The sequence below is a fragment of the Apis florea genome, unplaced genomic scaffold (genome assembly GCF_048593485.1).
Source record: "Apis florea isolate Af1SG1 unplaced genomic scaffold, ASM4859348v1 contig_2272_pilon, whole genome shotgun sequence".
Lineage (NCBI taxonomy): Eukaryota > Metazoa > Arthropoda > Insecta > Hymenoptera > Apidae > Apis > Apis florea.
In genome coordinates, this window is record NW_028256549.1 from 5,529,027 (window position 1) to 5,555,000 (window position 25,974).

The 25,974-nt window shown below is 23.7% G+C and overlaps 5 protein-coding genes across 11 annotated transcripts; 3 read left to right on the forward strand and 2 right to left on the reverse strand.

Annotated features, from left to right (window-relative positions):
- On the forward strand, positions 1 to 4,963 carry Hmgcl (hydroxymethylglutaryl-CoA lyase). Of its 2 annotated transcripts, XR_015295241.1 has the most exons (3): positions 200 to 1,361; positions 4,466 to 4,666; positions 4,774 to 4,963. XR_015295241.1 is itself a non-coding variant. In XM_086917847.1 (2 exons), the coding sequence occupies exons 1-2, from the start codon at positions 422 to 424 to the stop codon at positions 4,123 to 4,125; spliced, it is 990 nt and encodes a 329-aa protein (XP_086773973.1). In that variant the 5' UTR covers positions 1 to 421; the 3' UTR covers positions 4,126 to 4,439. The 2 variants fall into 2 exon arrangements, 1 of the variants encoding a protein (XP_086773973.1); XM_086917847.1 differs by lacking the exons at positions 4,466 to 4,666; positions 4,774 to 4,963 and adding an exon at positions 4,076 to 4,439 and having other exon boundaries at positions 1 to 1,361.
- Positions 1,630 to 6,700, reverse strand: LOC100863779 (armadillo-like helical domain-containing protein 3). Of its 3 annotated transcripts, none has more exons than XM_031917951.2 (11): positions 6,019 to 6,700; positions 5,509 to 5,694; positions 4,022 to 4,307; positions 3,754 to 3,887; positions 3,463 to 3,673; positions 3,082 to 3,376; positions 2,783 to 3,000; positions 2,489 to 2,721; positions 2,295 to 2,421; positions 1,908 to 2,182; positions 1,630 to 1,821 (listed from the first exon to the last, which is right to left on the reverse strand). In XM_031917951.2, the coding sequence occupies exons 2-11, from the start codon at positions 5,659 to 5,661 to the stop codon at positions 1,729 to 1,731; spliced, it is 2,025 nt and encodes a 674-aa protein (XP_031773811.2). In that variant the 5' UTR covers positions 5,662 to 5,694; positions 6,019 to 6,700; the 3' UTR covers positions 1,630 to 1,728. The 3 variants fall into 3 exon arrangements, with proteins under 3 accessions (XP_031773811.2, XP_031773813.2, XP_086773960.1); XM_031917953.2 differs by having other exon boundaries at positions 1,895 to 2,182; XM_086917834.1 differs by lacking the exon at positions 1,908 to 2,182.
- A 284-nt stretch (positions 6,701 to 6,984) lies between these two features.
- Positions 6,985 to 10,256, forward strand: shop (sulfite oxidase). Its single transcript, XM_031918044.2, has 7 exons — positions 6,985 to 7,449; positions 7,533 to 8,147; positions 8,210 to 8,396; positions 8,491 to 8,616; positions 8,706 to 8,898; positions 8,975 to 9,175; positions 9,263 to 10,256. Exons 1-7 carry the CDS (start codon positions 7,409 to 7,411, stop codon positions 9,565 to 9,567), a joined length of 1,668 nt encoding a protein of 555 aa, XP_031773904.1. The 5' UTR covers positions 6,985 to 7,408; the 3' UTR covers positions 9,568 to 10,256.
- Positions 9,556 to 11,810, reverse strand: ProRS-m (prolyl-tRNA synthetase 2-like protein, mitochondrial). 3 transcript variants are annotated; one of them, XM_086917844.1, is made up of 6 exons: positions 11,277 to 11,810; positions 10,953 to 11,201; positions 10,602 to 10,863; positions 10,345 to 10,526; positions 9,994 to 10,206; positions 9,556 to 9,937 (listed from the first exon to the last, which is right to left on the reverse strand). In XM_086917844.1, the coding sequence occupies exons 2-6, from the start codon at positions 11,157 to 11,159 to the stop codon at positions 9,653 to 9,655; spliced, it is 1,149 nt and encodes a 382-aa protein (XP_086773970.1). In that variant the 5' UTR covers positions 11,160 to 11,201; positions 11,277 to 11,810; the 3' UTR covers positions 9,556 to 9,652. The 3 variants fall into 3 exon arrangements, with proteins under 3 accessions (XP_086773970.1, XP_086773971.1, XP_012344993.1); XM_086917845.1 differs by having other exon boundaries at positions 10,953 to 11,137; positions 11,269 to 11,750; XM_012489539.3 differs by having other exon boundaries at positions 11,269 to 11,575.
- Positions 11,719 to 16,296, forward strand: Golgin104 (coiled-coil domain-containing protein 186). Of its 2 annotated transcripts, XM_012489530.3 has the most exons (9): positions 11,719 to 11,847; positions 12,000 to 13,722; positions 13,787 to 14,057; positions 14,140 to 14,543; positions 14,623 to 15,155; positions 15,243 to 15,508; positions 15,638 to 15,661; positions 15,776 to 15,925; positions 16,060 to 16,296. In XM_012489530.3, exons 1-9 carry the CDS (start codon positions 11,724 to 11,726, stop codon positions 16,132 to 16,134), a joined length of 3,570 nt encoding a protein of 1,189 aa, XP_012344984.2. In that variant the 5' UTR covers positions 11,719 to 11,723; the 3' UTR covers positions 16,135 to 16,296. The 2 variants fall into 2 exon arrangements, with proteins under 2 accessions (XP_012344984.2, XP_031773893.2); XM_031918033.2 differs by lacking the exon at positions 15,638 to 15,661.
- Positions 16,297 to 25,974: the final 9,678 nt, after the last annotated feature.

Here is a 25,974-nt window from a genome sequence, read left to right on the forward strand (position 1 = left end):
GGCGTCGTATAAAGTAGCGCTACTATAGCAAATTGAATAATGAAAAACTTAAATTTTAATTTAACATATATATATAAATAATTTATAGGAATTTGAAAACATATTATTTTTTTTCTATACTGTTTTACTTCAATTTTAATTTGTTTTATATTTATATTTCATTATTCAATATATAAATAAAACAATATTTTCATTTATATACTCATATAAATGAATTTTGAATATTTTTATAAATATAGTACATTTATTTAATACATTATCAACATTGTCTTATTATTTAATATTAATTATTTAAAAGTAGTATTGAAACTATTTTTCATTATATTCACATTCTTTCAAGCATAATATTAAGTCTTAAAAAAAATAAAGAGGTATTGTTAAAGAAAATATTTTTAAATTAATCATATTTAAAATTATCAATATGAATAATATATATCATATATTATACAATAATAATATATCTTTTTCTATGAAAAAGATAAGATTATTTAGTAATTTTGTAAAAATAGTAGAAGTTGGACCTCGAGATGGATTACAAAATGAAAAAAATATTGTTCCAACTGAAATTAAAGTTGAATTTATTAATAAACTATCAGAAAGTGGATTAAAGAATATAGAAGTTACTAGTTTTGTGTCTCCAAAATGGATTCCACAAATGGCAGATAATGCACAAGTATTCCAAAAAATTAACAAGAAAATGGATATTTCTTATCCAGTATTGATACCAAATATAAAAGGCTTAAAAAATGCTTTAAAAGTAGGTGTAAAAGAAATAGCTATTTTTGGAGCTGCATCTGAAACTTTTTCAAGGAAGAATACCAACTGCTCTATTAATGATAATATGAAAAATGCTAAAATAATTATTGAAGATGCATTAAAACATGATATTAAAGTCAGAGGTTATATATCATGTATTATTGATTGTCCTTATGAAGGCAAAATTAAACCAATAATTGTAGCCAATTTAACTGCATTCATGTTAGAATGTGGATGCTGTGAAATTTCTTTGGGAGATACTATTGGAGTAGGATCACCTAATAAAATAAAAAATTTATTATATGAATTAAAGCATATATCAAGTGATATGAATAAATTTGCAATGCATTGTCATGATACATATGGGCAAGCTTTAGTTAATATTTATGCTAGCCTTGAATGTGGTATAAGAACTTTTGATTCATCTGTTGCTGGTCTAGGAGGTTGTCCATATGCATTTGGAGCTTCTGGTAATGTTGCTACAGAAGATTTACTTTATTTGTTACACGAGGAAGGTTTAGAAACTGGAGTCAATCTCAATGAAATAGCAAAAATAGGAGAATTTATTAGTACTCAGCTTCAAAGAAAAAATCAATCTAAAACAGGTATTGCAATTCTTGCAAAAAGATATTTAAAAAAGGATTTATAATTATATTTTTATAAACATATTAAAAAACACAAATGATATAATAAGAAAATATAAATTTATGAAACAGCTTAGATCATAATGTAAAGATTCTATTTTACTTATTAAATTTTAATTATTTTTTAAAAAATGCATATACAATCCATAAGAATATTATGTTATAATTAAACTCATTATGATGTGCTATTTTTGTAAATAGTTATACGTTTTCTACGATATTAAGAATATACATATAAAGCCGACTTTATTAAAAAAAATATATTATAATACAACATGACAACAGAATGACAAACAAGATATAATTCGCATTGTATGTAGAATCTGTGTTACGAAATATTTGATAATTCTTGTAATATAGCCTGTGTGTCTAATGTACTCAAATCTATTGATCCCCGAGTATCAATTACAACTCCAGTTACCTAAAAAATAATATAAATATTAAAAAAAGAAATCATAAAAAATAATATATCATTTAGAATCATAATTTTATACATTTTATCATTACCATATCTTCAAAAAAAGCAACATGATTAGATTTTTCAGAATATCTTTCATATTGATCTAAATTATCTTGCAATTTTAAAGTTAGGCTATCATAATTTTGTATTATGATAGCTAAAATTTGTTGCTCTGTTGGAGTAGACAAACTTTCACTTGCAAGCCATGCTGCTATTTTTGGTGGAAAATGATTTACTATATCTCTCATATTTACTAAACAATTAGTCAATTTTAATGCATGTTCTTTATATTCGTAAGATTCACTTGTTGAATATCGGAGTGCTTAAAAATATTAATATTAATTAATGTAAAATGATGTACTTTTATTATTAAGTGCTATAAAATTTAAATAAAAAAAATATATAAATATACATATATATAATAAAATTATTACCCATAGCATTCAAATTTGTGAAAATCAGCCTCATTCGTATTATTTCATAAAATAATTCATCATAACTACTAGGAGAAGATAGAAATGTATCTCCATATGTAATAAATAGATTTAAAATATTCACAACCTAAAAAAATTAGATTCATTCTTTGAATTTGCAATTTATAATAAAATTAAATAAAATATTAATTTACCTGAATAGCTAATGGAAAAATATTCATTTTTTTAATAAGATGACTTTCGTGTGTCGTTAAAAATTTGAGTAAATTAATCAAAGCAGTCCAAAGATCTCTCCATTGATATCCAAGTCTAATTCTACATCTTTTTTGGTAACAAAGCAACCTCTGTAAAACTCCGATACATTGATGATAAAGTTCCAATGGAAATTTTTTCATCATATGTGATGTAACAAATTCAACGAGTAAATCTGTAATAATTTAATAATTATCTAAACAACTCAAATTTAACGGAACATATAACGATTATACCAAGTAAAGTAGCTGCTAATGGTTGAGCTGGTGCCGTTTTATCTTGTATCTTTCTATGATGCATCGGTACTCGATGAAGTTGTACCCTAAATGCTAAGTTTGCATCATGCATCAAACTATTTGCATATTGATCCTCTGCAATACAACTTAATATGAGAAAGCACAACTTAACATTATTCATTATTGCCTCTGTTCTGATTACTTGCATAACTATTGAACTGAAATAATTAAAATTCTTTAAAATAAAAGATATGTTACTAAAAAAAACATGTATTTTTATAACATAGAATATTTCTCACCAATATTGTAAAAATGTAGCCAATAAATTAAATGGCTGAGCCATTATATCAGGTAATTGTGCTCCAGGAGCTACAGCATTTGGTCCTAATGTATTATTTGGAGAAGGTGGAGCACTCGTATCACTTTGTGTATATGCCAAAGTAGTTACAAAATTACGATTTAAATGCGTTGCTTCATAAAGTGCTAATAACAATGCATTATTTGCGCGAACTTGTTGTGTTTTTGCTTCTTCTTCTCCAACAAACATGCTTCCAACTATACTAGTTAAGGAAGATAACCAAGATGCTTGTATTTCTGTACATAAAATTATATAACAATTTTTATTATTATATTTATAATAATTTAAACAACTTAAGAATATGAATATAAAAATTATATACCTGCTCTTTGTTGAGCAAATTGCCTACAAAATTCCATCAATGAACTTGATATAACTTGCCCATATCCATTAAGAGCTAATTCATCATCTAAAATTGATAACTTAACAATATAAGGATTTGCTCTTTCATGCTTTCTATAATTGACTAGAAGTGTTAAAAGCAACACTGCATCATGTCCATGACGATTTCTAGCTGTTGTATCCCTTAGCAACTATATAAAAAAAATATATGAATATTTAATTAGAATAATACTTTCAACAATTATGATACTTGTATTAAAATAACACCTACTTGAACCAGAGATTCAAAAACACTATTAAGCATAACATATTCCAATAAAGTGTTCTGACTAACATTGTCCATGCCAGTAACAATAATTAACAATAATTTCAAGCACAAAGCTTTTAAACTATCAGGATATTCACCTAGAATCATGAGAAATTTTAATAATTGGTTTTTTTGAAAGATTAAATATCAAATGTATATTTGAATCTTTGATTTCTAATAAGCTAATATTAAATGATTAAATATTAAGAAATATATTATATATTAATTATACCTGTTAAAAAATTATTACAATGTTGCATTAATGTTGTCATTCTCTGTTCTGCAGAATCAAATCCTACTAAGATGTCTATTAAATTAAATCCGCAATCACCTTGACTAGCTTTTTTATACATAGATTGAATGACAGCTGCTAAAGTTTGTAAAGCATATACAACTCTGAAAGGATGTTCATCAACTAATGTGTCTACACAATGGCAAACTAAAGCATTTAAGTTTTCTCTACTTGCATTTAATTGTTCTGTAGTCATATGTAAAATTTCACTTTCAATATGTGGAACCTAAAAATATAAAAAAATTGTAAAATTTAATGTAAAACAAATATAAAATATAAAATATAAATATAAAAAATGTAAAATATAATTGTAAAACAAATACTAAATGTGAATTTAATCACAAGGTATATAATATAACAATTCAATTGTTTTCTCTTTGACAGGAAAAAATCATAAAAAAAATTTGTTATCAATAAGAAGTACTAAATTTTTTCATTTTATTTGGTTAATTAAAAAATTCTTTTAAATTAAAAAAATGATGTTGCAATTTTATGATTCTAATATTTAAAAATTTGTATTTGTTTATATAAATGTACTTTAGTACATCAATAATGATTGGTAAATTTGTTACAAAGTTAATACAAGTAAGTGTACATGTTATAATATATATTTATATATATTTATAATTTTGTATATTTATACTTTAACAAAGTTATTTCTATTATTATTTATATATAATATAATTTTATAGACAATACCAACATGGGAAGTGACAAAATATTATGGAAGAGTGTGCATATATCAATTAAAATGTCTAAAATATAAAATTCAAACAAGCGAAGCATGGTTTAATTTTAAGTGCAAATTTATGCCTGGTAGTTTGAATAATGAATTAGAATGTGAAGAACCTATTAAAACTAAAGGTATATATTAGAAACAAACATTTGTTTTATATAAAATGATTATAACTTATATATAATAACCATAAATAAATTTTTAGTTAAAAATGGATCACAACAACAAAAAGGACAAAATGAATCATCTGAAACAAAATCACAAAATAAATATCAATGCAAGAATCATGAAAGTGCAACTTCACTTAATGATTTAAAGAATACTTATGTTATTAATGAATTAATGCCACATACAAAGAAACAAGAAAAAGATGATAAAAAGATAATAAAAGATAATAAAAAATATCAAGAAAATGAAAAATATATACATGAAGAATATGCAACAAAGAAAGAAAGAAAAGTATAATATAATTTTAATCTTTATTGCTAATGACATTTCTTTTCAATGAAAAATTTTTATTATAGATGAAACGTGTTCAATAATATATGTAACAAATTAGAAGAATTTTTAATTTGGAATCTTTATTATATTGTCTGGAAGTTTTAGAAATTTTTAATTTATTTGTATTTTATATGATATTAAATAAAGTCTAATGTATTTTTTAATAGAAGTAAATAAACAAAATACTGACCATAGGTTTAATTAAGAATAATTCATTCCAAAAATTTGGATGAGCTAATGTTAAATCTTCTCCTTTAAAAAAGCTTTCATAAATTGGTACAAGCTTTCCTTTATGTTGACGTTTGGAGCCTGAACCACTCCGTTTTCTCATAGTCATTGCCATAATTAATTATTCAATTTTTATCATTTCTTTTATCTAAAAATATATTGATTTAAATAACAATTATTATATTATAATTAAATATTATAGTTAAAATTTTTATAATATTATAATTTTAAATTATTTATATAAATAATGTTTACATAAATATATTACATATTATTTTTATTTTAAATTCATATAATTATTATTGTTTTTCGATATAACCTCTATAAATTTTCAATAATTTCAAATGAATAAATAATATTTTCATATATATATAACATTTTTATGACAAAAACATTTTTGTAATCTCATGTTTATGAATTATAAAGATATGTAATAAATTTTAAACGATGGACACATTAGATATTTACTTACTAATAAAGCAGATAACTTGGGATGTCACATAGGTAAGTGATTTTTATATTTAAAAATCGAATTTGAAAGTTTTTTTTGAATACTATTATTCTTGATTATCTAATTTTATAATGATTTCATTGAAAAGTTTCTAAGTGCTGAAAAAGAAATAATGATACAAAGAATTACGAAAATATCCGTACATAAGAATGACAGGAAGCCATCATTCTCAATAGTGATAAGCAGTGTTACCAAAAGATTTCTTTACAATAGAAAAAAGATGACATCACATAGAACTTAGAACTATATATATATATGAATGCGAATTGAACACGAATTACGAGAATTACTATTATATATTAAATTACTAATCCATATTATCATATTGCGACATCACGATTATCAATTCAGAATAGCATTATAGATGAGCAAATAGAGACAAACAGAATAAATAACGGGAAAATTAAATATAAAATAAAAATTCAAAAATCAGCGCTAAAAACAAAATCTTTTCAAGGATTTGAAAGATGGCACTGATTGTTAATTTTTGTTCTATCTTATCTTTAAAACGATGTGTTTGATTTAAGAGATGGCATTGATAGTCAATCCTTATCCTATCTTTATCTTTCTATATATTATTAGCTATTCTTGTATCTTATTCTAGAGATGGTTTTCATTTCCGAATTTTTATTTTTTTCTCATTATTTGTTTTTCTTGCTTTTAGTTTATGACAGATATTAATTGGACTTTCATTATTTTTCTTTCAAAACTATATAATAAAACTATAATATAATAATGTATCTTAATTTTTAATGTAAAAAAGATATACATTCTCTTTAGGAAATAACTCTAAGATAATAATTTCGCAAAATATAATATATCCTAATTACGAGTATATATTATTTATATTATTAATATATATATTATATATATTATTACAATATATATTAAATATATATATGAAACAATAAAACAATACCTGTTTTCACAATTATATAAATTTAATTATATATATATAAAATATAATAATTTTACAAAATATACATAATATACATTTAATTTTAAAATATTTTGTAATAGAGTATTTATTCTATTCTATTATCTCTTATCTTGTTTTATTTTTAATTTTATATTCATATTTAGTTTTAATTTCAATTAACCATTATTAATGTTACACTCTGAATTGATAACATTGAGCATAGTACTTAAAGAGGCGATATCTACTTTCTAAAAACATTTTAAAAAAAGACTAAAGCGAAAATATGCTCACATAAATCATTGATATATGATTTCTTATTCGGTGTAAATATAATTATTATTAAAAAATATATTTTATTTAATTTATGAGAAAAAAATTTTCTCATTATTCGTATTCTATTGTTTTGATTATCAAATACAAAAATTTTATAGTATGATTTTATATTCGAAAATTATAAATCAACGAAAAAATAGGTTTCTATTAGTTTAAATTTCGTTATTATATTATTACAATGTAAATATAAAGTTTATTTCTAATAAGATGTTAATTATTTTAGCTATTTTAGATATTTGTCAAATGTTCAATATCGTAGCAAAACATTTAAACAGTATCATAGACAACAATATATAAAACAAAACACATTCAAAAATAATTCTTATGCAAAATATACAGCATATATTACTGTTGCTACATCCATATTAGGATTATATTATTATATATCTTATAAAAATATTTATGCTTTGAATAAAAAATTTATTGCATGTGGAGAGTTCAGAGTAGATTTAAAAACATACAATTTAGAAGAAGTAGGCAAACATGATAATAAAGAAAATCGCATATGGGTAACATTTAAACAAGGAGTATATGACATAACAGATTTTATTGAAAAACATCCAGGTGGTTCTTCAAAAATATTAATGGCAGCTGGAAGTTCAATTGAACCATTTTGGGCAATTTTTGCAAATCATAACACACAAGAAATATATGAACTTCTTGAATCAATGAGAATTGGAAATATTTCTAAAGAAGATGCAATATTCAATACAATTAATGACAATGATCCATATTCAAAAGAACCTATAAGGCATAAAGTTTTGAAGATAAATGGTGAAAAACCTTTTTGTGCTGAACCACCACCATCATTATTGATTGAAAGTTTTATTACACCAATGTAAATTTAAAAATTTTTTTTAAAACTTTTATTTTTTAAATTTAGATATTGATTAATTTTAGGGAATTGTTCTATGTAAGAAATCATCTTCCTGTTCCTGAAATAGATTTGAAAACTTATACTTTAGAACTAGTTATAGAAGAAGTAACAAATAAGATTCTGAAATTTGAAGACATAAAAAAATATCCTAAATATACAATAACAAGTGCTATAATGTGTGCAGGAAATAGAAGATCAGAAATGTCAAAAGTAAACATATTTTTTTCTATTTTATAACATATTATTCCATAAAAATATAAAACTATTCTTTTTTATTATTATCTCATTTATTTATTTTTTATAGGAAAAGCAATTAAAAGGACTTAATTGGGGTATAGGTGCTGTTGGTAATGCTACATGGACTGGTACAAGGTTGTGTGATATATTAAAAGATTTAAAAATTAAAGAAGATGATTACAATCACATACAGGTATTAATGCAGAAATAATAAATAGCAAAAAATAATTTTTTTTAAATGTTATATATAAAAATAGATATATAATAATTTCATGGAACAAGTTTGAAGGATATGACTTAGATCCTTCTGGTACACCATATGGTGCAAGTATACCTATTAGCAAAGCTATGGATTCCAGAGCAGATATAATTTTAGCTTATGAAATGAATGAACAACCTATACCAAGAGATCATGGATTTCCCATTAGAGTAATTGTCCCAGGTGTTGTGGGTGCTAGGAATGTAAAATGGCTTGGTATTTGATATCAAATACTATAATTAAACTATGCAGTAATTAATTATTTGATTAAATTTTGTTTTAATTTTTATAGCTAAAATAATAGTTTCAAAAAAAGAAAGTCAATCACAATGGCAGCAAAATGATTATAAAGTTTTTTCTCCCAATACAGATTGGGATAATGTAGATTTTTCTAAGGCACCTGCTATACAAGAAATGCCTGTGATTTCTGCAATTTGTAAACCAGAACAATCTGAAATAATTAAAGTAATAAATGGAAAAATAAATGTAAAAGGTAAAATAATTTTTAAGATTTCACTTTTCTATGATAATAAAATCTTTTTTTATAATAAGATTATAATCAATCAAACTATTTTTGTAGGATATGCATGGTCAGGAGGAGGTCGAAAAATTATTCGAGTTGATGTAACAAATGATCAAGGTGAAACTTGGCACACAGCTAATTTAGATGCAGAGGATAATAATGCTAAAATAGGTCGATATTGGAGTTGGACATTGTGGAGTGTAGATCTTCCTGTTAAGAAAGAATTAAAAGAAATGGAGATATGGACAAAAGCTGTAGATGCATCATATAATGTTCAACCAGAAAGTATAAAAAATATTTGGAATTTACGAGGTTTTCTTTGTAATGCATATCACAAAATTAAAGTTAAATTAGAGCATTAATATTCTTTTATATAGTAAAAAATTAATATTACTTAAATAATTTTTTTATAACACTATACTATATATAACACTATATCATTTTATTTTAAATTTCGATATCTTCATTATTAAAATAATTAGGTATATCATTTAAAGATATTTCACAATTTGTTGAATTATTTATATTATGAATTTCAATTAAAGGTGGAAAGTTCATTATGGATTTACCAATTATAATAATATATGGAAATCCAGTTATGCGCGCATGCATAAAACGTTTTCCAATAGTTAAGTTTGTTCTATCATCGAGTATAGTATCAATATTTAATTGATTTAAAATTTCTATTACTTCTTTTATATATTGACTTTTATTTTCTTCTTTGCTTCCTTTCTATAAATTATAATGATTTTTAGTATCTATAAAAAATATTGTATAGTACATATTACCTTTGGTGGTATAAGGCATACAGTATATGGTGCTAAATTTTTTGGCCATCTTAATTCTTCTTTGGTAGATAATAATTCAGTCATAGTTGTAAAAATGCGACTTAAACCAAGTCCAAAACAACCCATTACTAAGGGTACTGATTTATCATTTATTTTTACATTTACTTCTAAAGGTATTGTGTATTTTGTATTTAATAGAAATGTATGACCTACCTTGAATGAAAATTATCATTTATTATATTAAAAATTTTAATTAATAATTATTTCTTGATTTTTATTTATAATAACAACAATAGCAGCTAAAACTATTTGAAACATTGAACTAACTAATTGAAACATTTTTTCTATTACCTCTGCAGTAGTTTTTTCATTAAGTGCATTCTTACATTTAGGACAATGTGATTCCTTGAATATTGTTTTATTAATACTATATTGACAAGATGGACATATACAAATAATATCTTCACCAATATCACTTATATAATGATATTCATGAGATACTGAACCTCCAATTAATCCTGGATCACCAATAGCTGTAAATAATGTCAATGTAAATAAATAATGTCAATAGATAAGAAATATTAAACTAATATTATTCATTTTATTACCTTTTATGTATGTTATTCCTATCTTCCTAAATATATTTTCATAAGCATCGCATACCAAAGCATATGTTTCTTGTGCATTATTTAAATTTATATCAAATGTATATAAGTCTTTCATCATAAATTCTCTACTTCTTAAAAATCCAAGTCTTGGTTTTATTTCATCTCTCCATTTATTCGAAATTTGATATAATTTTAATGGTAACATTTTTGGTGATAATATTCCTATAGTTGATAGCACAGAACAAATTGATTCTTCATGTGTCTACAAAGGTATTTTTTTTATTCTTTTTATTAATTAATTTATAAATCTAATTTTTTTTAGTTTTTTTTTTTTAATAAATAAAAACTTACTGGACTTAATATATATTGTCTATGAGCTCGATCTTGTATTTTAAATAATTCAGTTACATTATTAAATCTATCTGTTTTCTTCCATAAATGTGTAGGTATTAAAGCTGGTAGTAATAATTTTTGAGCTCCAATTTTTTGCATTTCATTATCAACAAGTGCTGTTAATTTATTAAAGATACGTAAACCTAAAGGTAGAATTGCATACATACCAGTTGTAACTTGTTTAATCAAACCATATTTAAGTAAATTCTACAATTAAATATATATATTATATAATTAAATGATAGCAAAAATAAAAGAAATTATATTAGCATACTTCGTAACTTTTTGAACGTATTTCTGTTTGTTTAGCAGTAGCAATCGTGGCGGTAACCGGTTGAAATAATTGCGATAATTTATTTATTTTAGGAATCGGCATACTTGACATGAAATAATTGTATTCGGAATATATACAATTTTAAATCACGTGTAAATATTTTGTATTTTGCATTCACACAAAATAAAGTATTGGTCAATGCTTTTAGGTCCAGTGATACACAGTGAATTACTGGACTAATGTTCATAGTATGGTTAGAAACAGTATAAAGTATGACAGATAGGTTCTTATGGATTTTAGGTTATTTATTTTGATTTGAATTTCTTTTTGCATATGTCATTTAATATTGTAATTGCAAATTTATTTCGGATTGTCAAAGTTTAATAATATTTATAATTTTAATAATTAATCGGAAAATGTAACACTGTGAAATAGGGTCAATTGATCCAAAAGAAATGGAATTTGCAATTGCTGAAATGGACGAAAAAAAATTGGAATTGTCTTTTAAAGAAAATATTTTTTCGGACAATTTCGATCAAACTGATTCCAATATAAAATCAAACGTTCAATTTGCAGAAGGTACGAGTTTTGATTAAGAAATCTATTATAAATTATTCTTTGAATTGTTTAATAAATATATTTTAAACAGCTGTTTAACGAATTAGATAGCATGTAGCGACTAGATATATGATAAAATTTCTAATTTTGTTTTTTTTACTTAATGTTTTTAGTCATTAATAAACCTTTAATTCAAGAAAAAATAAAGATACATGAAGAAACAATACCATCACAGGAGAAGTTTGAACAAGATAGAATTTCTCAAATTAAAGAAGATTCAATATCAATAAAAGATAGTAATGAAAAAAAATATCAATTAATAGAGGAAAATAATATTGATAGAACTATAAGAAGTACTATTTCTTTAAATAATTTCTCGCATGAATATTTAAAAAATCAAGAATCTATTGATATAATTCTTCCTCAAGAAAAATGTCTCCAAAAATCATCTTCTTGTAATGATATTAGATCATCTTCATCAACATTATTTGATGCATTATTATGCACATCTTCAGATATAATTTCTAATTATAATATAAAAACAATAAGACCAAATAAATGTAAAAAATTAAATATTATATGCAATGATGAAGAAGAAACAATTTTTAGTACTAAATTACATGTGGATTCTGAAACAAAATGTTTAAAAGAAACTGATAATACACATGAAAAATATGAAATTAAAAATAATATTAAAACAATAGATGGGCTAATATGTCATTCTAATGTTGATAAAAAATTAATAGCAAATAATGATCAAACTCAAACATTAACTAACTTAATTAATTGTGAAAAGGATTTTAATAAAGAGCAAAAGCCAAATGAAACTATTAAAAATAGTAAACTACAAAATAATATAATATCTAAACCAACTTTGGTTGATGATAGTAGATTGGTAAAAATTTCACTGCCAACAAATCCAATTAACATAATGCAATCAAATGCTCAGTTTTTAAATAAAAGCCGTAACTTTTTAAACTTCATTACAGAAAAGTCAACAAATATCATGGAAAAAGCATTGTTACCACAGCATTTAACATTAAAATATAATTCAGTAATGAAATCTGTAGATAATATTTATAGCGAAAAGAAATATATAGAAGAATCTTCTAACATGGAACATTCTTTAAGAGAACCAGTATTTAACAATATATCAGATTCATTTGTAAAAGAAAAAAATATTTCTTATGCAGAAAAATGTGAAGTAGATATACAAAGTACAGATAATAAATGTGTAAAAAATGAAAATAATGAAAATAATGAAAATAAAATTATAATAACAAATTCAAATGAAATTATATGTGAAAATATTGAAAAAAATAATAAATATTTATCAACAAATGATCATAATAATGATTTTTCAAAAGATTTGGAGTTAAAAAGGTTAGAACAATCTAAATCTTATGTTATTAGTAATGATATTGATAAAACAAATGATATTGTATTCAGTACAGAAACAGATGGGAATTATAATATTAATTCTATGATATTAAATTCTGGAGAAAATAATTTTCAAGAAAATATTATTATTAATAATTTGAAAGAAAAAGAAATTGTCGATTTTGAGAAGTCAAAACAAAGTTTATTGCAACATCCAGTTTATCTTACTTTATTAAAAGACTATGCAGATTTAAAATCTAAATATTTAAAGTTACAAGAAAAGATAGAAAATTTGGAAGAAAAAAAACGAATTTTGAAAGAAGAAAACAAAGGAGAAATCTTTTCTATGCAAATAGAAACATTAGAAAAAACAATAAATAGACTTACATTTGAATTACATACATCTTTAGAAGCACAGGAAATATATAAAAAAGATTATAATATTGCGAATAAAGAAAGGGAAAGTATGGTAATGAAATATGCTGTTAGTGAAAAACAACTTATTGATACACAAAGGTAAATTAAATTTAAATAAAATAAACTTAATTAGTATATTTTGTAATTATTTTATTATTTTTAGAGCAAAAGAATATGCAGAACGTAAAGTAAAAGAAATGACAACACAACAAGAAACTCTTCAGAATAAATTGAGAGAAATGCAAGGAGAACGAACTAGAATATGTAATATTTTAAGCAATAAACATCGCGAAATGACCGATCTTCAGAAAGAAGTTGAAAGATTAAAGGAAGATGTAAAAATGAGAGATATAAAGTTACAATGGACTCAGAATAAATTAAAAACGGAAATGGATTTGCAAAAAGAAACGCAACAAAAATTAGATAAAGCCATGGTAATAATACTATACATTTCGTTATTATTTTATTTATAATTTTGGTAAATAATTTTATATCAATTTTTATTTATTTTTCTAGACCAGGATTAATGAAATGAAGGAAGAATGTGAACAAGTGCGTAAAGAAACGCAAGAAACAATGAGAAAATTTCAACAATCAGAAGAGAACAAAGCAGTTACATTAGATCAACAATTAAAAGAACAACAGGCTCGTTTAATTTTAGAAAGACATGTTACAGAAGATAAAGAGATGTTGAGAATTCAATTACAAAAAGAAGTAGATACATTGAAGCATAGGCAACAAATTTTAATTGAAGAAAATAATACACTCAGTTTAAAGATACAAGATGCTGAAAAAGATCGTTTAACTTACGAAAGTAATTTGAATAATTTAAAAATTATAGTAGATCAACGTCAGAAAGAAATTATGGAATTGCACAATAAAGTATCTGAATTAGAAACATTGAAAACTCAACTTCAACAGTAAGTATCTCAATTGTGAAATCATGGTCTTTGTTTTTTCCTTTATATTAATATTTTCTTTTTTTTTTTTTTTTCATAGTAAAAATCAGTACTTAGCATCAACTGAGGTGGAAATTCAACATTTACGTTTGGCTAACGAAGAATTACAATCTGATATGTTTGCATGTCGTCAGAAAGAAGCAGAAATGTTGGATTTTACACAAAAATTGACTGATAAAAATGTAAGATTACAATCAGAATTCACAGTTATTGAAGCCAAAGTAAAACAATTAGAACAAGAGCATGGACCATTACGTGAACATATAAATCAATTAAATAATAAAGTAAAAACATTAGAAGAAAGTTGCGCTCAAGAACGAAAAACAAGAATTGAAGAATGTGAAATTTTAACAAGGCACCTTGCTGAACAAACACAAACAGCGCAAAATCTTGCTGAGCAATTAGAAGATAGTCAAGGACAAAATGCAGTATTAAAGAGAAAACAACAATTAAGTATGAAAGAAATGACACGCGAATTACAACAGTGTCGAAAGAAATTAGAAGCATTTGAAACATTACCTAATTCATTGGATACTGTATCCAGAACTGGATCTAATGTTTCATTGAATACAGGTTTTTACATATAGAATTTTTTGTTTTCACTTTTAGTTATATATTTATTTTTGTGCTATTTTATCGATGTATTATTTTATTTTTTAGCGGATGCTTTAAATGGTGCCTTATCTGATAATAATGTAAATGGTGATCAAAATATTCAACTTACAGAACCTAGTAGACAATTGTTAATAGATCGTATTATAAAATTACAAGAAAGTAATGCAAGAAAAGCTGAGAAACTAGATTTTTTTGAAGAACATACTCGAATCTTGGTAGAAGAATTGCAAAAAAAAAAGAGAATCATACAAAATTATATTTTGCATGAAAATATTGGTGCCATGGGTAATAATGAGAGAGATAAATACAAGGTAAATTTTTTAAATTACTAATATTAAATTATATACATACAATTTTATAAAAAGAATTAAAATTTTAGATTTTGAAATTTTAAATATATTTAATGTCATTAATGAAATGTATTTTAATTTTTATAAAAGCATATCAAAAGCAAAAGGAATGCAGTAAGTTTAACAAAGTTTAACAAAAATTTAATTATCGTTATAACATTTGTAATAACTTAAAGATGTAAATGTATATATATATATATTTTATTCATTCAATTTCAATTGTTATAGGCTGAATTAGCAAGACATGGAGGAATAATGGCTTCTGTTTATAATCAACGAGTTTCAGATGACAATATGACACTCGAATTATCATTAGAAATAAATCAAAAACTTCAAGCAGTACTTGAAGATGCATTATTCAAAAACATTACACTAAAGGTAGATAAAAAAAAACATATTAAATAAAAAATAAATAAATTTATTATTATTTAATATTATTAAATAATTTAATTATTATTTATAAATAATATTATTACATGTTTGTTTCTTATTAATGAATTTTATATTTATAGGATAATATTGATACTCTTGGTGAAGAAATAGCAAGGTTAACGATGCAAAATCAACAAAGACAAAATACAAAATAAAAATATAGCATAACATATTACCAGCAGTTAACATAACATATTATCTGTACTTGTATTGTAAACATAACAGGATAAGTATGTATTAAAAAAACGTGAAAAAATTATCAATTAAGAAACTTGTAGTACATATATACTAATATATAATTATTATTTCGAGTAAAATTATTCTTTCAAAGATATATTTAAAAAATACATTCTTTTAATTTGAAAATAGATATAATAGCATAGTTATTGTAATATATTGTAATCTATTTGCAATTATTTTTTTGTACTACGATATCTTTAATTTATATATGTATGTATATATATAATATATATATACATACACATATATAATATAATATTATATAATAATATATATATTGTAAAAAAAATCTATAATATTATATTTTAATTTCAAAAGAATAGTTTCATTACTATATTTCTAGTCACAAATATTAATACTTAAAACAATGATATATTAAATTTTTTTTATTTTATTAAATCATTATATGCAAATTATAAAATATTTTTTATAAATATTAAAATCATGTTACAATATTATATAAATAATTTGTCATTTTGACTGCTGTTTATTTATTTAATTATTCTTTAAACAAGATATAAGTGAGATATAATTTAAAAAAAAAACATTCCACATCCTGTTTCAAATTTTTAATATATAATAATAAAAATATCTTAATAAAAAATATAAATAAAAACTTGTTAATATTATATTAGTTTTTTCACGTACGTATAATATATTTAATTTAGCAAAAAAATGTGTACCAAAGTATTAATTAAGGATTATGTATATTATATATTATATATAATATAAAAATTGTAAACCTGTATAAAGATAAAAAATTATATAATATTATATAAAATATTGATAAAATATTTCAACTTATTCTGAATAAATCTTAAATTTCTTGTAAATTATTATTATCTTGATATAAAAAAAAATTTCAACTACATTCACTTACCTTATATAAATTCTTTATTTATAATAAACAAATAAATGAAAATATTAATTAAATAATATAAAATAAAATAAAATATTCAACATAACTTATATTATTTATATACATATGTATATGTATATAAATAGTTTATTTGCAATAAACTATCGAAATATAATGAGTATACATATTTTTTATTTTATATTATTATATATAATATAAAATAAAAAATTCAAATTATATTACACAATAATTTTATAATAATAATAATAAAAAAAGACTTGTATGAAGTAGATTCACACGTTTAATGACAACCTGTACTACATAATATAAAGTATTTGATTATAAGAAGACAAAGCAGACCTCATAATTCTGTAATATTTTCTTTGTATTTTTTTTTTGTCGTCAGGTAATTATGAAACTATTACATTACTTTTAGTCCATCTAATAAGAGGAACACATCTATTATTTTATAACCGATAGAGTTCTTTTTTCGAGAAGTATCGATTTTTTACTATTTGCCATATATATAAGACACATTATTCCTTCGGACAAATATTTTGTTTTTAAACTTATTTGTTTTCTCACATTCTTTCATTTTCTCTCTTCTTCATTTTCTTTATGTTGTATATACATTATGCACAATACTTATAATTTTACAAAGCAAACACTACCGAAATTTACAATCGAATATGTAAATTACCATTAAATTTTCGATTTAATCAAAAGTAAGTGTGTGTTAATTTATGTATCTCGTGTATACATAAATGCTTATGTATTTGTATATGTATTTATGTGTTTGTAATATATAACAATTATATATGTATACATATAATGGATATTGCTTTTTCCATTGTATCGTAGTATACACATGTACATGAATTTGTGTATATATTTTATTTTAACTTGGAGGTCTCGAGCAATGATTTAAAAAAACATTATAAATATAATTTAGCAATGATAGTTGCTTTTGTTCGTTTACTTTTTAATATAATTTCACAAAATATCAAATAATATTATAATTTTATATTGATCGATATATTAATATTATAATATATCATATATATCAATATATTAATAATTTGATTTTAATTATTAAAATGAAAAATAAAATTTATTTTTTTCATTTTTTCAATATAATCTGAAAATAACTATATTTTTTAACAAATATTGCATAGTTCATTTAAATTAATTCTCTCTCTTTTTTTTTAACCGAATAAACATTCAATATTTTATGCCATCTTTATTACATACTATGTTTTTAATATATTCATAACAACAGATCATATTTTCTTGATTTTTTTTTAAAATTTATAAAATAACATAATTAAAAATAAATATTGATTTTAAATAAAAGGTATCAAAAATTTGATAATTCATACAAAAAAATTATTTTAAGAATTCAATTTACATCATTAATCCAATTAATTTATATATAAATCAATTATAATTTATAATTGATATAATGATTAATAAATCATGTAAGTGTACTAAAATTAAGTTTACGAAGAAATGAAGTTTTGAAGGAGATAAAGTTCATGAAGAAAAATGTAAATGGTCTGTGTGCGTTTAATAAGACCGAATATCAATTGGATATAACATTTTATAACGTATTACGAATTAAGTATATCATTTTGAAATGTTATATCACAAATAAATATTTTGTATTTTTTGCAATAATGTTAAAAAAAATATAAAAAAATATCAAGCATTACATCGTTATTTAAACAATGCTATATATATTATGTATATTTTCAATGAAATATTTACCAATAGAATTTAAATGCTTGCGAACACATATTATACATACTTCGCTAAGTCATCAGAAATAAATTCATACATCAAATTGTATATTCACATATCTGGACGCGTTATTTTTCAATTTATTAAATAGAATTTGGATTCTTGTTATAAAATCTTTGTCATCGTTGTTCTTCAATACCACACTAATTGTATATGCGCATCTTTCATAACCTTTAAAAAGAGTACAAAGAATGCTTTTAAATATTGCAATGTGTAATTTTGAGATGGTTCTATAAATTTATCATCCTAGAAACACAACAGTCCTCGAATGCATTAATTTTGTTCGATGAATTGATTTCGACCCTACTACAACTGTTCGCTTTCGTTGTCCATTCCTGCATTAACTCTGTTCGGTTAGATCGAAGTTACGATCAAGAGGAAGAGTTCCGAGACTAGTAAGAGGAACGAAAATTAGAGGAGAGAGGGAACAGAAAGGATACGTGGTTTAAAGGGAATATGTCGACTTATAGAGATTATGGATAGTAGGTGCGGAACAAAAGGGAAAATATACATAGAGATGAAAGAGATAAAAAAAAACAATATTTTGCGAAGATAGAATACAATTGAAAATGAAATGATGAAATCGTAGGAACGAAAAAATTTAAAGAAATCCAGAAATAAAAATTTAGATTAGATTCAAAAAAAATTTAGGGGAAAAAAATAAGGTTAATGAATGAATTAATAACAGACAAAAGGATAGAAAAAATAAAAGAAATAGAGAATATAAAGAAAAACGAAAAATAAAACAAAACATAAACAGAGAGAATAAATAGAGAAAAATGATTGAAGTACGATAGAAACAAGGAGAATGAAAAACAGAAAAATAATGCACGAGATAGAAAACATATATGTAGAGGAAGAAGGTTTATATTCTAAAGTCTAAAATCCACCCTCTATAAATTCAACCAGAAACTTTTCCATTAAAGAGAAACTGCCATTGCTAGAATATTTCTGTCGAACAATTTAAAGTAGAAGATTCCAACCTATGTAGGATCACGAGATATGAATATATCTGGCTTTAAAGTAGCTCAATTTCTATCAGATTTCGCGCAAACCGTGGATTACCTTCATGCATGCAATTTCTTTTCGCCTCTTTTTCTTTTTGTCGCAGTTTTCTCTCGTTGCTCTTGCGATACTTCCTATTATATATTGCTCTTGCTATTCATGAATCGCACGAACATTGAGGATGTTGAAAACGGGCTAGGAATTCTGTTGATTGAAATGACAGCGTTGCAAATTAGAGACTATATTGAAGCTGTATTGTGCGACATGATCAAGAAGGGTCTGGTAATCACGGCAACATTACGGATCGATCAATAATATCGCAATTGATTGAACATATTAGCACAGGTACGATCGAAGTTGATGAAACATCATACGACTGAAAATGAATGTTTATAAATTTACTTTCGTAATATGAATATATATTACTTGGTCCCGATACTTTCTTACCGAAATATAAATGAATTGAAAATTTATACTCAGTTATATAATATATATACGTATAATGTGTCGATTTTTTCTATAATATGTAAAAAAAAAAAAAAAAAAAAAATAAACATATATGATTGTAAAAGACATACGGATATGTTTCAGAGTATTGACTGAAATACAATTTACAAAATATAAAATTTACAAAAAACAAAAAAAAAATTACTATTTTAAAAATCTGATCAATGTGTTCAAAGTACAATGTTAAAGCGATTATGATCATAACTAATTCTGAATTATGAAGATTGTATATGGCAAACAAAGACGTATCAAACAATGACTAAATATATAAGTATATGTAAACAAAAAATGAAAATTCATTCAAAGCATAATATGAACAAATTTATGTAATTTGAAAATAATAATAATGATGATATATAATAATAATAATGATCACCAATAATCAGTAATAATAATTGCAATCAATAATGATAATAAAAAAAAGAACAAGAAAAATAAGAATAATAGTAGATAGTAACAATAATAATAATAATAATATTAATATTTATATTAACATATAATGTTTGGCATCGTTATCTTCATTTTTTCTATCTATAAAAATTTGTAACGCATCTTGCTTATTTAACAACATATTTCCCGATATTAATGATATTACAATCTAGTTATTGAATTTAATAAATCAATAGTAAATTAATAATAACATAATAATAATACTAATAACAGTATTATAATTAATAACAATAAAATTAACAAATTAAATATCTAACTGAAAAACATTAAATCGGATTCGTATAAAAACATCTATAACGCATTTCTGTTATTTATATATATTAATGAAAAAAAAAAAAGAAATAGTGCAATAACAGCGGTGACAATTAATTATATTAATAAAATATACAAAAATTGTTATACAAATAGCATTTAGATCAATTATTTTATTAATAAAAAAAAAATTTATTTGGCTATGCCAATAAAAAAGAAACAAAGAAGAAATACGGAGGCAAAGGAAAGAAATTTACAGATTTTAAAGCATGACGTATACTTTTGGCACATTGCGCATAAGAGTGCAAAAGAATTTTTATTAATTTTAAAGGAGATTTATTATTTTATAATTTTCACGTGTCGTTAAAAGAAATATATATGAAACATTTTTATTTGTATGATTTTTCAAATCATTATATATGATAATACAAAGAAAAAAAATACGTAAATCATGATAAATTAAAAAAATATAATTATATATACGTATTAGTAAATATTTAATCAGTTTTTTTATATTTCTCAATTTAAACGCGTTCCTAAATCTTTTCCAATATGACAATTTATCCTACAATAATCTTTGAAATTGAAATTTGAAATTTTTTTATCAGATTTGAGAAAAGAAAGTTCGATAAGAAAGTTTCAACCATTCCTTGAAAAAATATTTTTTCTTTTTAAGAAGAAATTATAAATTATAAATGAATGTACTATATGAGTTATGAAATAATTCGCTTAATATGCTTCTCTGTGCTGTTATGAAAAAGCTATTAACGAAATGAATAAATGATTAATTGAAAACAAATAAATTTCGATCGTATTGTATCGATGTATTTTAAATACACGCGAAAGATCAATATATTTTGTTCTTTCTATCGGATATTTGATTTATTGCTGTTTCTTCAAATTCATCAACTCGAAACAAGGTGTCAGGTCACTGGATATGGTTTTCGATTTAAATCATGACATTTCTTTTAATGATATTTTGATTTGTGAAACACATGCTGCGGCCAATTGTGCGAAAACTATTATATACAGTAATGCTCTGATAGTAAACACACTAGTTGCATCTACTAAGAGTGGAGGTAAGTATTCTGAGAAATGGGACTTCACCCTTTAGTGAATGAGAAATAAAAAATGAGAAATAAATTTGAATGAAATAGTATGAATAGTGAATGAACATTCGACTGATGTTTTTCTGAAATTGCATGGTGGGGATAATTCTCTACTACAGATGTAAAAATGCGTCTACTATTGCGTCATTACTGTAATTGTAATCAGATCTAAGTCATAAATTTTTTATTTATTTTGAAATTCAATCAATCAATTTATATTATTGAATTTATAAAATTTTGAATTCATTGATTTTCAAAACCATACGAAGACAAAGATAAAACGAATTTGTTTTCAAAATGCTTTGCACAAAACGAAAGAAAGGAAAGAAATAGAAATCGATCTTTGTTTTTACCCTACTGTATACAATATTTAAAAAATGAATTTAATAATCGGTCTTCGATGTGCATAAATCAATTGTCAACGCACAGCTGGCCTCAACAACACCAACGCCATCGCCGAGTTAATGCGCAAGTTTAATATTGCGCTTTCTAAAGTCAAGCACTTTCCTCATTTCCGAAATAATCGAGAACTGAAGCAATGTCTAGGTACATATTCTTTTTCTTCAATTCAAACAAATTCGATACGAGATAGATGTCCAGTGTACAATATCTATAAACGAATACATGTTTTCTCTTTATGTACAAATTATATATATATATTTATATATATATACGGGTTTATAACGTTTCATATCTAAAAGCAATTCGCATGAACTCATATGTCGGAACAATTATTTTTGGTACTGTTTTGTGACTGGTTCTTGAACATGTCTAAAATAATAAAAGATTCATGTTTTTTTTTTTCTTTTTATATTTAGAATTATTAAAAATTATTTCTTGATAATTAATAAAGAAATCAAATTTTTTAAAACATACTTTCAATAAAATTAATCAAATTATTCAATTATCAGTTATTTTAAGATAATGTAGAATGTTGCAAGAACCGATCATGAATGTTTCTACTGCGATTGATACACTAGGCTTCAGGGTGTGCTCAAGGTACGCGTTATAGATTCCTTTGCTATCTTACTTTACACATATCAAGAGACGAAGCATTGGATAGGCTAAGATTAACTAAAGCCGAAAATTAATATTATTGAAATATATGAATATATGAAAGAAAAAAAAGAAATTTCTACTTGATTCTAAAGGTATTTTTTTATAATTCTTTCTTGTGCGATTCTTCAAAAGTGATATTAAAATAGAATGGAAAATTTTATAAACTTAACAAATAAATAATTTAAATACCAAATTGATAAGAATTCGAAGGAAGCGTGATATAGAAAATTGTATAATTCTTTGAAATAGAAATATCTCTTCCGAGTCAATACCGATCGAATACTTGTCCCTTTTGACAAACACTCTATCTCTCATTTTCACTCTCACAGACTTAAGCTAGTAAAAAATGAGCCGTTCTCTTTTCCTCTTCTGTCCGGATTTAAAATGCGACGAAGAGGGAGAGTGTATAAGACGCGTTGATATAACTGATGGAGAAAAGTGATATGTGTTCTCTTATAACGCATTTAGGAAAAAAACCAACGCTCTCTCTTCCATACTTTTTTCCCTTCTTTCTTTTTCTCTTTTGTATACATACACAGTACACGAATGCACACTCACACACAAGTTTTTTTGTTTGATATTGTGTTTTATAATGAGCCGGATTTATACGACGGATTTATACATCGATACAAACAACACGAATGGAAAAAAATTTGCGGTCCACGAAAATGGAAACACAGTTTAAATGAGCGAGTTTCAACTGGTAAGAAAATTTTTTGATTTGTATTGCTTTATCTTTGTTCGACATCTATTCCCGCTCAAAGCCATTTTTCATACTTCTTTCTCATACATATACGATTCAATACATAAAGCACTTTATTTATTTATTTATTTTTTTTCAATAGATTTTTATCTTTCTTTATTAATTATTAATTTTTGTTTTCTATTTTTAAAATAAATAAGAAGTTGAGCAAATATGAAACAATAAAATCAATAGTGGGGAAATAAGATCTTGAGACGAGACCTTGAGCGGCAAATTGATTTCGAATAAGCTACACTCATTTCCGACGTCACTTTCATCCAGTAACACTTGTGAACGCAGCCTTAAACCTGTACAAAGCTATTAAAAAGTACATGTTTTACGTATATGCGGTTGCACGGACGAGTTTTGTTTAAGAGTAAATTGATTCGTTCATCGTGTCTATCTGTTGAAAACGAACTATAAGTCAATGAAATTTTAAGTATTTTAAATATTGATTGAATAAATAAGAATGTTGATAATATTCTATATATTACATATATATTACATATATATAATATATAATATACATATATATTATATATTTTATATATATTCTATATATCCTATCAAAGTATTATATTCTAATTGTAACATTTAAAAATTCAACAAAAATAATATTTCGAGTAAAAGAACACATGATAACAAAATTTCCTCTTTTCAAAAATGAAATTCTATTAATTTTGTCTCTTATCGTATGAATAATTTACATGCGGATGGACAATGATGAAAAATTTCAATTTACCAGCCATATGTTACATGTGATCCTACTTTTGTGCTTAAAAACACATATTTCTCCATGATTATGCACGCGATGATAAGTAAGAAACTTTTTCGAAATTTGATAGTTCTTCATTATGTTTTTTCTTTCCTTTTTTTTTTTTTTTTCTGAAATTACAAATATGATTCGTGTCAATTCGATTTTCCTCTATGGAATAACTTATATCTCTTCTTTCCGACTTTTTTGCATAAGAATTCTCATCATTTTTTTCCCGATATACGGTTGGTACAGTAAAGGCACGCGATAAGAAATGGAAGGATAAGGTCAAAGAGATACATGATCGCATTGTCATGCGCTTTTTTTGGTTTCGATTACGTTTGATGATATTTGGTCATTATACCTTTCATTATACGAAACACTACGTAACTTTTGTCCTATTATGCTGATATCTAATCAATACAAAGAACAAATAGAATTTTTATTAATTTAATTGTTTATCGATTGTCTTTTAAAAAGAAACGAATTCTGACAATGGTATGAAAAAAAGATTAATTTTTAATTAATTTAATTTTATTATTAGATTACTAGAATAATTATGTATGAAACTTTCAAACAATTTAATTTAACTAGCATAACAAAGATTTACTAACTAATGATAATTGTGTAAGTGTTGCAAATAATAACAAAAATTATATGAATTTTCCGATGATAAATGCACTTTTCTTCCACATGGCGTTGTTTAATTGTGATTAATATGAAAGGCCTTTACGGGAAACCTCGGGAACGTACATTTCTTTTAACAACGTATCTAATCTTTTCTTTCTTAAAACACATGCTTAATCGAGTAATATTCCGATTCTCTTTCTTTCCTTCTGTTAAAGACTTCTAAATACATGTTATCTTATTTCTTTTTATCAGATAAATCTTAATCTTTAATTTAATTGTTACTTTTAATATTGTGAAAATTCGAAAAATCGCGATTACCTCGTTTTTCCTTTTTCTCTTATCCACCGGTTTCTCTCTTTCTTTCTCTTTTTTTGGTTTTCTTAGCGTATGTTTATTGTTTATGAGATGTGTATATAAAAAAATATGAATCGTTTCATTTCATCTATTTAGAGGTAGATACGCAGGAAACAGAAGCAGTATTCTTATCTTTCTTCTTTTATTCAGTTTTGTATCTTTTTTTTATGTAGCTTTCTTTTTTTTTCCTCTTTTTTTTTTTTTTTTTTTTTTTGCGTGAAAACTATTGCTGAA